This window comes from Physella acuta, unplaced genomic scaffold, assembly GCF_028476545.2.
Source record: "Physella acuta isolate Inbredline_101_S28 unplaced genomic scaffold, ASM2847654v3 ptg000067l, whole genome shotgun sequence".
Taxonomy (NCBI): Eukaryota; Metazoa; Mollusca; class Gastropoda; family Physidae; genus Physella; species Physella acuta.
Genome location: NW_026731587.1, coordinates 343218 through 355851, shown reverse-complemented (window position 1 = coordinate 355851; position 12634 = coordinate 343218). Strand labels below are relative to the sequence as shown.

Sequence of the window (12634 nt, the reverse complement as noted above, 5' to 3'; positions counted from 1 at the left end):
AGGGCCTAACAAATTGACGAATATCTTTTATCTGTCCTTATAACCTCTCCTTTCCCCGACAGTGTGTCAGCAAGCACTCCACTCTCACTCCTGTCACAACATAATAGGCCAATGATACCCCCCCCCCCATAGTAGGCAAACGTTCTTGTGTTACTTGCCAGGTATTGATTTTAGATTTTGTGTTTTTAGACCTATACTCAGATATATATATATATATATATATATATATATATATATATATATATATATATATATATATATATGTATATATATATATATGTATATATATATATATATATATATATATATATATATATATATATATATATATAATGTATGTATATATATTTATATATGTATATATATGTATATATACATCATTTATATATATATATATGTATATATGTATATATTCATCATTTATATATATATATATATATATATATATATATATATATATATTTTACATCATAGCAAAGCAATGACATACAGCTAATTTATATATATATATATATATATATATATATATATATATATATATATATATATATATATATATATAAACTAGCTGTATGTCATTGCTTTGCTATGATGTAAAATAAATAGAAACTAGTTCAATGAAGACATAAGAAAAAAAACACTAAACAGGCCGACAAAACAATACATGTATCACTCTAAACAATAAATTAAATAATATACACACAATACAACCAAAAACAATGAACTCAATCTGTTTTGTGAAAAAATGATTCCTAGAATATTAACAAAGACAAGCGAACTAGGGGAAATAATTACTCACTTAATATAGAAATGTATATGTCTACACATTTAATTGTAAATATCAAAATAGATCAATAACTACTTTAGTTTGTAATATATTTGTTTTTACAAAAATATTATCTACAATCAGAATTAAATATGTTGTCATCATAAATGATGAAATATTACAGCAGTGGTTCCCAACCCTGTGCCCGCGGGCGCCATGGCGAGAGCTGAACGATTCGTATGTGCCCGCCTCTCACTATTCGACAGAGACAGAATTTTTTTTTCATAAACATTATTTTAAAATATGATTTATTTTTATTCATTTGTTACAGTTTTAATTTTTTTTTGACAGCCTAGGTTTATTAAATATGTTCGATACTTGTCCCAACTTGTCTAGCGGCGAGCCAGACTGCACTTTTTACGCTAGCCTGGAACGGCCAGTGCCATTTGAATCATTTTTCGGTCCGACATATTTATGCCAATCATTGTTTTCAAACACGACCTTAATAAAATCAAGATATAGATCTCGACTCAACGATGAGCATCTTTATGATTGTCTGCTAACAGGATTATCGTCATACGCTCCTAATTATGAAGCTCTGGCCGATGAAATGCAATGCCAAAGATCACATTGACTTTATTATATTTTTTATTAAATGTTTTCTTTGTATTTATGTGTTTTGTTTACTTTCTTTACGTTTTGTTAATACCTTTCTCTGTGTGTATGCAATTTGAAAAAAATGCCAAATAATTTTACTATTTTGAAACATTTTTGTTTATTATTTATTAATGCATTATGACTATATGAAAATAAGAAAATAAATTATGGGAAAATGACAAGTTATGGAAGGAGTTTTTCGATTTAAAATAGGTGGTGCCCGCCACCCTACCGATATTTTAGAATGTGCTCTAGAGTAAAAAAAAGGTTGAGAACCCCTGTATTACAGCATAATGCAAGTTTTTTAAATCAGAGTTGGTGTAAAACCACGCTTTTAATTTCACTAGAAAAACTAAATTAAATAAGTGGAATATTCTAAATAATAGCCTACATATAACTAAAATATTTGTTTTGCAGTTCAGGTCATACATTTTTTAATTAGCTACTGCTTTTTGAGTTCTTTAACGAGCATTTTTAAACATTATGATAAGGTATGGGTTAGATCACTGAATTGCTCACACACCTCTTTACTGGTAATTGCAAAAACAACATTTACAGAGTTTTACCTGTTTCAAAAGCTATGGTACTTTGGTACCTCATTACTCGTTTTCTGAAATGTACTTAACACATCAGTGCGGGGTGGGTTGGGGGGGGGGGGGTCAATTTCATTCCCCACTGTCCGGTCACTTTAGGTCAATTATCCAACCCAGTGTATACCTAGGTGTGACATTAATGTCGCTCTACACAATTACGGCTTGTCCAGTTCTGGTGGTGAAGTGGAGGAGGGGGAATAACCAAGTCAGAGTGAACATAGCGTCAGTTTTAGGTGACTGTTCTAAACATACATATACAATTATACATATATACTGATTCAGAAATAGATTCAAATAAGTAACAATGGTATTATGACAATTATTTTTTTTTTACAGAGGGGTCCATGGGGGGGGGGGGAGGTTTAGGGTTAGGAAAGAATACGTTTTTTGACAGTACAAAACCGATAACATCCGCCCGGCTTGGGCACTAGGACACAGGGAGAACAATAGTTAGTTGTAATAGGTTCAGTAACATCTATTTCTAGGCTCCCGGACAATAACCCCCTGCACATAAACCCCGGACATACCCCTCTCCTTCGAAATAAACCACTTGAACACCAAACACCCTGGACAAGACCCCCCCCCCCCCCAATATTGAGGCTGATATAAAGAAATACTAACGATGATGAGAGTCAAAAATCATAGTTAAAACAAAATGAACGTAAGAACAAGGCATTAACAATGTGCCCGTTTTGCACCAAATCCCCAAATCCAGCGCAGACAGAAGACAACGTTTTTACAAGCTTTTATTTAACTCGCTTCCTCTGTCGTCAGTCTAGATCGAAACAGCCGAGCGAAAATTCGGACACTTCTACTTGACAGATACGGTTCACAGTTGGCGCATGGGTCAAGACATGAAGACAATGCATTGTGACATTACATTTGACTTAATGGGATACCTAATTAATTTTTTACGAATTAATTAAAATTTTTACCAAATTAGTAAGCATTTCTATCCAACCACACCACGCGCGTCATCACGTTCAATAGCGCGACATCACGTTCAATAGGCGCGCAATGGTTTTTAGTCATAAAACTCTATTGTAAGTAGAAACATGTAAAATACTAAACATTTTTTTCATAAAAAAAACGTTTTAATAACAAGCTTTTACTAGACTACCCGTTATCTAGGTTTCGGGGGGTCATCGATAAATGACATCACGTCTGCCAGCACTTATCATCCCAAAATAACCAGACCCCACATTCAAAAAGACGTGTTTTTATATTTTAAAAACTCTACTAAACTCTACTTCACCTGCCCAGTGCCCCGCCAAGTCTCAGACATGTTTGTATTTAAAAAAAAAACTATTCCGGCCGAGCATGGCTCTGACCACACTATCCCTTTATATGCTGAGAACATAGAAACAGGTGAACTCTACTTCACCTGCCCTGTGCCCCGCGAGGTCCTGATAGTCAACCTTATAATTGAAAACATTGTTGTAAAAAAAAAATCTTTTTACTATTACTAAAGTCATTGTTCTAAACTTCTATAATTAATGTGGTTACTCTACAAATTAATTAACGGCTTTAAATTAGTTTGTAATTAACAGTGTGTTTAAGAAGGAACAATATGTATCACCAAAAATCCTATTTTACAACTCTACACATAATGCAGATTCTCCCCAATAACAAATAAAAAAAAATGAGTTATCAAACGTCAATATTCAGTCAAAGTTAAGCCATTGTTCTAAAACTTTAAAATTAATGTGGTTAATCTATCTATGAATAAATCAATAAATTAATTAACGTCTTTAAATAAATGTGTGATTAACAGTCTGTCTGCAATAAAAAAAAATTCTCTACCTACTTACTATTTTACAGCCCCCATATAAAGCAGTTTCCTTACAGTACCAAATCAGACAAACAAACAAATAAATATTCAAACATGTAAACAAACTTGAGTTTTAGTAGTATACTAGACTATCCGTTATCTAGTTAGATAACTGTGGGTTTCGGGGGGGGGGGGGGGGTTGGGTCATCCATAAATGACATCACTTCTGCCAGCACTTATCCCAAAATAACCAGACCCCACATTCAAAAAGACGATTTTATATTTTAAAAACTCTACTAAACTCTACTTCACCTGCCCAGTGCCCCGCCAAGTCTCAGACTTGTTTGTATTTTTAGAAAAAAACCGATTCCGGCCGAGCATGGCTCTGACCACACTATCCCTTCATATGCTGAGAACATAGAACCAGGTGAACTCTACTTTACCTTCCCTGTGCCCCGCAAGGTCCTGATAGTCAACCTTATCATTCACATGTAGGCCTTAAGAAAAAATAATTGAAAACATTGTTGTAAAAGGAAAATAAATCTTTTCACTATTACTAAAGTCATTGTTCTAAACTTTTATAATTAATGTGGTTAATTTACCTATGAATATATCAATAAATTAATTAATTTCAAGTAGTTTTACTAATTAGTTTGTATTTAACAGTGTGTTTAAGAAAGAACAATATTTACCACCCAAAATCCTATTTTACAGCTCTACACATAATGCAGATTCTCCCCAATAACAAATAAAAAAAAACAACTAAAAAATGAGTTATCAAACGTCACTATTCAGTCAAAGTTAAGCCATTGTTCTAAAACTTTAAAATTAATGTGGTTAATCTACCTATGAATAAACCAACAAATTAATTAACGTCTTTAAATGTATGTGTGATTAACAGTCTGTCTGCAATCAAAAATTGTTCTCTACCTACATACTATTTTACAGCCCCCATATAGAGCAGTTTCCTTACAGTACCCAATCAGACAAACAAATAAATATTCAAACATGTAAACAAACTTGAGTTTTAGTAGTATACTAGACTACCCGTTATCTAGTTAGATAACTGTGGGTTTCGGGGGTCATCCATAAATGACATCATGTCTGCCAGCACTTATCATCCCAAAATAACTTGACCCCACATTCGAAAAGACGTTTTTTATATTTTAAAACTCTACTAAACTCTACTTCACCTGCCCAGTGCCCCGCGAGGTCCTGATAGTCAACCTTATCATTCACCTACAGGCTTAAGGTAAAAAATAATTGAACATTATTGTAACATAAAAACTTTAAACTATTACTATAGTCAATGTTCTAAACTTTTATAATAAATGTGGTAAATCTACCAATGAATATATCTAAAAATTAATTAACGGCTTTAAATTAGTTAAAAATTAACAGTGTGTTCAAGAAAGATTAATATTTACCACCCAAAATCCTATTTTACAGCTCTACACATAACGCAGATTCTCCCCAATAACAAATAAAAAAAAAAAAAAAAAAAAAAATGAGTTATCAAACGTCACTATTCAGTCAAAATTAAGCCATTGTTCTAAAACTTTTTTAAAAATGTGGTTAATCTACCTATGAATAAATCAATAAATTAATTATCGTCTTTAAATACATGTGTGATTAACAGTGATTAACAGTCTGTCTGCAATAAAAAATTGTTCGCTACCTACATACTATTTTACAGCCCCCCATATTGAGCAGTTTCCTTACTGTTAGAAATCAGACAAACAAATAAATATTCAAACATGTAAACAAAGTTGAGTTTTAGTAGTATATAGATATAATAGATAGATGTACTAATGCACTAAAAAGTAGAAAATAGATTATAGACTACTATTTAAATAACTATAAAGAAAAGCGTGGGTCTATTCCTAAACATTAGTTATTTAAATAGTGGTCTATAACTTATTTTCTCCTTTTTAGTGCATTAGTACATAAAAGCGTGTTATTAAAACGTTTTTTATGAAAAATGTTTTGCTGTATGTTTCTGGACATGTTTTGGCATAAATGGAACAGGCATAATATTTAAACACATTGTCATAATACCGTTCTATACCTTTCATCACAAGTTATTGCCATGTTTTTGAGGTTTATATTCAAGGGGTTTATATTCAAGGGGTTTATGACTTCGAATTATCCCCAGCTATTCTGGGTCGGTAAGGTTTGATCGGAGCTGCTATCCCAACTCTTACATCATGGACAATTAGCTTGGTCTTAATTGGAATCTAAGGAAATAACAGGTGACATCATGGACAATTAGCTTGGTCTTAATTGGAATCTAAGGAAATAACAGGTGACATCATGGACAATTAGCTTGGTCTTAATTGGAATCTAAGGAAATAACAGGTGACATCATGGACAATTAGCTTGGTTTTAATTGGAATCTAAGGAAATAACAGGTGACATCATGGACAATTAACTTGGTTTTAATTGGAATCTATGGAAATAACAGGTGACATCATGGACAATTAGCTTGGTCTTAATTGGAATCTAAGGAAATAACAGGTGACATCATGGACAATTAGCTTGGTCTTAATTGGAATCTAAGGAAATAACAGGTGACATCATGGACAATTAAATTGGTTTTAATTGGAATCTATGGAAATAACAGGTGACATCATGGACAATTAGCTTGGTCTTAATTGGAATCTAAGGAAATAACAGGTGACATCATGGACAATTAACTTGGTTTTAATTGGAATCTATGGAAATAACAGGTGACATCATGGACAATTAACTTGGATTTAATTGGAATCTAAGGAAATAACAGGTGACATCATGGACAATTAGCTTGGTTTTGATTGGAATCTATGGAAATAACAGGTGACATCATGGACAATTAACTTGGTTTTAATTGGAATCTAAGGAAATAACAGGTTTAAGTCTATATACACGGACTTGTTTGGCGCAAGGAAAATGGGAGTTTGACAAGATCTGAGAAGTTTTCTATTTATACTGTCCGAACTTTTCGATAAGGATCTTATCCTCTTTACAACTAACGTTGTCTTTATTAGTGCAGGTTGTCTCTCGTCTCACTTAAAATTTTCTTCTAACATTTTGACATGGCACAATTGCCTATCTGGGGTCTTTATGTAAGCCCTGCTGGGGGGGGGGGGAACTAAAATTTACCCTTTTAGGCTTATCTAACTACTGTCTGGTCAGTGCAAGTCCGGCTAAACCCGGAATGGTTAATAAACTAACTTTAGTCTAGAATAAACACAAAAAAGCTTTAACAAATTATACAGAATTTATTGCATGAATTAAATTGGAACAAAAAAAAGAATGTAAATAAAAACAAGATATACATCAATCCTAGGCAAAACAACTAGGCTAAAAATACACAAAACAAAGCAGCACTTTAACGTGACAAAAGATATACAAAACAATATACACCAAACACGACTAAACAAAACACGACTAAACAAAACACGACTACACAAAACACGACTACACAAAACACAACGGGACAAAACACGACTAAACAAAACACGACTAAACAAAACACCCAGCCAAGTTGCACAAGCAACCTCACTGGAAAGGGGGGGAGAGAGAAAAGAACAGGAAAACATAAATAAAATGCATGGCAGTGGCAGATATATACATAAATATATACACATGTTCAAAATACTACCTACTACTACTATCTAGCTAAATCCTCGAGTAAAATACTAATTCCTATTACTACAATTCTAAAATCAATTCTCAAAAACAAAACTAACCACTGTCTAACCAAGAAACTAGCAAATTAAAAATAACGTGTAAAACAAATTCATTGTAGAACCAATCTTTCCTACACAAGGAGCAGCACGAAGCCATTGGTCTACCTATACAACATCCATATTGATAAAATTGAAGTTAACACACTCCGCTAAGGCCCCAATGAAGGCAGACACAAAGCAAGTGACTCAACATGACATTGCACGAAACAGCACACACATTAATATTAAACAACCTAAAACTCGAGGCAACTTAAAATATACTAATTACTGTCTAAAACAACCAACTATTGACTAAGCCAATCCTAGTCATCGTGGGGAACCCACAATAACAACACATCATAATAAAGTAAAACAATCAAGTAAATGCACACACGCATTCGAACCAGTTTAGAAAACACTCCTAAACACACTGACCTAAATCACGTGGTCCGAAAAGGGTTCAGAAAATACCAAAATACATCTAAAAAGAACACACCACGTGTGTACAAGACCTGCTGATGCCCACTATCTCGTTTTAGACGAAAAAGAAAGAAAACGAGAAACATCGGCAGTCGCTTTCATAACAATCACACATATAAAAGTAAAAAAAAAACAAAAAACAAATACCTTCAAGCAGGAAGTGCCCACATAGAAACTGACCCGACCTACTTTTCGCATCGGGTCAAAAAGGAAAGAAATTATCCGAGCGGTCAGTTTTTATACTGACCGCTTCGGGTGGAAGGGGAAACCCCGTAGCCGCTGTTCAGTGGACCATTCACGCACAGATTCGCCAACAATAAGATAATACAGAATAAATTCACCATTCACCTCACATTTATCACATAATTCAAGTCATCCTTCGTTGACTCGACTTCAAATGGACCAAAATACCAGGCCTGTAATGTCTGATCTGGTTTGGGGAGAATCAGCAGAACTTGTTCCCTACATGAGAACAAGCGGGCCTACGCCATTCTATTATACCATGTTGTATTCGGACAAAGGTCATATTTCAAATAGAAAACATTCGGCCGGGTCAAAGAATGTAATGGACAGCGAACCGGAAACTCTAATAAGAGTTGGTCTTAGGAGAGTTGATCTTAGGAGAGTTCATCACAGGAGAGTTCATCACAGGAGAGTTCATCACAGGAGAGTTCATCACAGGAGAGTTCATCACAGGAGAGTTCATCACAGGAGAGTTCATCACAGGAGAGTTCATCACAGGAGAGTTCGTCACGAACATTTTCCATCACGTTATGTGGTGAAATTTTCCAATAATTTTAATTATTTAATTATTAGTTATTTCGAACTTTGGCGATTTCCTAACCAATAGTCTTGTGACTTTGAGAGTGACCTCCACTGGTTCTAAGGTGGCATAAAAACCTGGAACACGCGACTCTGCAGGCAGCAGTTTACCAGACATTCCGGGAGAGATTCCCACGTATGACGCCATATTGTATTCTATAGTTTAAAGCAGCATTTTCCCCCTATTACTTGTGATTTTATTACCATTCTGTGCTTTACGTTAGCTTCATATAAGCTGTGTTGATTTTCTTAGTGCTATATCCTGCGATAATTGTAACCTAGTTTTTTTTTTCTTCAACTCGTAAGTTGGGTTTTGTTTATTTTGCATATTTATAATATTTTGTATAGAACTAGAGTCATATTTTGCACTTTTAAAAGGTTATTAATATTAATAGATTAAAAGGGTTGTTAGTTACAAGAGCGTGTCTTTCCCCTAGACGTTATACACGAGTCCACGTTGAGTTTTTGTGTCTGATACTCTTTTAGTTTTGTTGTCATCTGTTTGTAACCATTCAAAAAGAATCCGGTACGTGCGTTAGCTTTATCAGAGATACAGTAGCGCTCGTCATAAATTCATGTTAAAATTTCGCTGCTAAAATATTTTGTTTCCAGCTTGACTTGCTTTATTGACGTAGGAGAGGTGAGATGGAAACAACATGGCAAGTCATTTAATCCAACGTTTTCTCACTTTTTCTGAAGGTTGACAGACTTCATAAACATCATATAATGGCGTGGTATTCTCACATGTTAAGACAATGGGATAAAATTTACTTTTTGAGATGCTTCAATAAAATGTAGTGATGTCATTTTAATGATTATGTTGTATTACAACATGTTCTGTATATCGTGTTGCGTTATACTGTGTTGTGTTATACCATGTTGTGTTATATCGTGGATGATTAGTTGGCTGTTCTAAATATCTAGATTTATTTTAGTAGTTTGACCACTTCGGGTTTAGCCAGAGCTACACAGAGTAGAGAGTCGTGCGTTTCCTCGAAAGACATTTACCCAAAGGCCGTTTTCCAGAATGCCTGAATGGGACAAATACCCGAAAGCCTCTTGCAGGAAGGCCGTTTGCCCGAAAAGAAAAAAAATATTTAATATTAGCAAGTAGATATTCAAAAGAAATTTAAAGTAAAAATTTTGATCATTCTATGTATTATTCTAACACAGTTCTAAGCAGAAATTTCTCAACAGAAGTTTGTTTATATATTTTTAAAAGAAATTAGCTTTTAATTTTGAAATTTTAGTAAATTTGTAAAAAAGATCTTTATTCTTCAGTAAATGTAAAGATGATGTTTGACGGCGAAATGTTTATATTCTTTGCTCAGATGACATGCTGCGGTGGTTGTACTACATTTTTGACGCGGTGTAGGCGGCGCACATCTTGTGACATTGAACAAAAGTGCGTGAATCTGATTCAGCGTGTTGAATCTGTGTTGTGTGGGGATAATGTCTCCAAAAGGATGAGACAAGTTCTAGGATGTCCATTGTTTTTCCAATGTGTTTAAGTGATTACATAATAAAGTAATTGGGATTTATTTTACATAAATCTGAGATAACGTGGTATTTGTTTTAGCTTCATAGAAAGAAAACAGTTTTACATTTGTTAAAAAGCAAAAATACAAATTTATTAAATATGTCTACTTGTTAAGATATAAATTATTCTTTTTTTTATTATAAGAGTTGTGTTGATTTTCATAATGCCAAATTTAAATGGACAAGTGCCAACAACGGCATTTGTCGCATTCGGGCAAGTGTCCATTCGGGCGTTTGTCGCATTCGGGCAAGTGTCCATTCGGGCGTTTGTCGCATTCGGGCAAGTGTCCGTTTGGAAAACTGCCTTCTGGCTAACGGCATCCGGACAAGGGTCATGCAATTTGTCGGAGACCCCACTGAGCATAGTCCCTAGTTGGTAGATCAGGTTAATTCCCACTCCCACCCCCATTATATCTTACATCAAAGTTATCTTATTGCTGCCTAATATGTGTATATTATAGCTTAGAGCTAACCTCACTTGTAAAAAACACGTCTTCAAATTGACGTGTAAGATATATGTCAAAGAAAAATAATCCACTAGTTTTTGTTTTATAATGAGCTCATATATAATTTCAGAACAGATTATCATGCGATTACTTTCTCTTAAAACAGTTCATCCTAGGACAGTTGATCACAGGAGAGTTGATCACAGGAGAGTTCATCACAGGAGAGTTCATAATAGGATGGTTCAACACAGGAGAGTTCATCACAGGAGAGTACATCACAGGATAGTTCATGTTTAAATTTTGCAGCAAAAATATTGAGTTTCCGACTGGATTTATCCTACTGCATTGATGTTTTTGATGTCAATCACAAGGTCCCTTCAAATTTGTCATCTGGAGGAAAATATTTTAAGCATAAAATTAGTCCATTAAGGTAGTAGGCAAAGGAGCTGATTAATTTATGGGTATCCGATAAATCACCTACAGTATAAAACGGAAGTGATCTACATCTATATATATAATTCTCTTCATGGGGACCACGCGAAACACCGCCAAGATGTAAGCTCAACATACCATATCGCTACAACCCCCACCACCACCAGTCTGATGAGCTGTTTACTATAGGGTCGAATTAATGACGACTATTAGGGGCAGTTAATTTTAAGCGATTTGAAACTAATGGATGCTAACAATTTCTGCTTGATCTTTTCATTGTCGTCTGTAAACTGTCTTCATGGACGGCTGCTTTCACGAGGGCGATGGAGGGTGGGGTAGTGGAGGGGGTAGATAATCGTTCTTCACGTTCTTCATAATTTGTGAATTCGACACTACCAGTAGCTCGTTAAGGACGAAAACCCCCACCCCACCCTACTTTCCCCCAACCCCTATCCCGCCCCCCATGAAAGCAGCATCCTCCCCTAAGTATAAATTGTTTCAAACTAAATTATCTGCCCCTAATAACAGTCACGACGATTGCAAGCATTTAGCGAGAACCACAGCTCACCAGACCAGTGGGGGTGGGGGTGGTAGCGATATCCCTAGAGAGGATAGAGGGGGCTGCTAGGCGCTTACGTCTTGGTGGTGGTGTCTCGCAAGGTCCCCATGAAGAGAATTTTATATATATATATATATATATATATATATATATATATATATATATAGGTAGATTAAGGTGCATTATATAATGCTAAGCACAAAACAACAGTGCGTGATTCTAAAAATTAACTTGTCATTCCTCAATATCAAGGTTCGTTAAACTAAAATAACAAGCCTTAGAATCCAACCATGTTACTTACTTTCTCTTTCTTGCAATATCCCCATAAGATTCAAATAAAATATACAAAATAAAATTTTGAAATAATATCATGAAAGAAAATTTAGCTTTTTACACCGTAATAGCAAAAACATTGCAAATGCGTAACATTAACGTAAGCAACAAAAATAAACTATTGAGATAGTGTAACAAAACATTATGCACATACATAATATTCTATATCTACTACAAAAAAACGACTAGTAAGACCGTTAAAAAAATCAGAAAAAAACTTAAGCCTGAAAATAATTCAGAAATTTTATATTTTTAGAATTAGTTTTAAAAGTTACAAATCCAGATAACTTGAAAATAATGTTTAAAGTTTAAGGCTAGATTTCTACTTTATTTTCATCAAGCCTATGTTATAACTGGATGTTTCACTTTCAAAAGACTAACATTGATGGCCGTAAAGGAACTTCTTGATCGACGTTCTGGAAAACTCATTAAAAAAAACCACAGTAATTTCCATTTAAAACTTTGCCATTGCAATTTTTTAATAAAATTACTTTTTTTTTTAAAACCACATGACCTAGGTCTGCCA

At 34.2% G+C, this 12634-nt stretch overlaps 1 protein-coding gene across 5 annotated transcripts in view; it reads right to left on the bottom strand.

Moving 5' to 3' along the window:
- Positions 1–10903: 10903 nt before the first annotated feature.
- LOC131951866 (protocadherin Fat 1) overlaps positions 10904–12634 on the bottom strand; it is a 47999-nt gene continuing 46268 nt past the window's right edge. For all 5 annotated transcript variants that reach the window (XM_059314284.1, XM_059314293.1, XM_059314275.1 and 2 more), the window contains one exon: positions 10904–11174. Coding sequence is in view for 1 of the 5 variants with exons in the window: in XM_059314308.1 (XP_059170291.1) it covers positions 11149–11174 (26 nt within the window). In the remaining 4 variants the exon portion in view is untranslated. The remainder of the gene's footprint in view (positions 11175–12634) is intronic.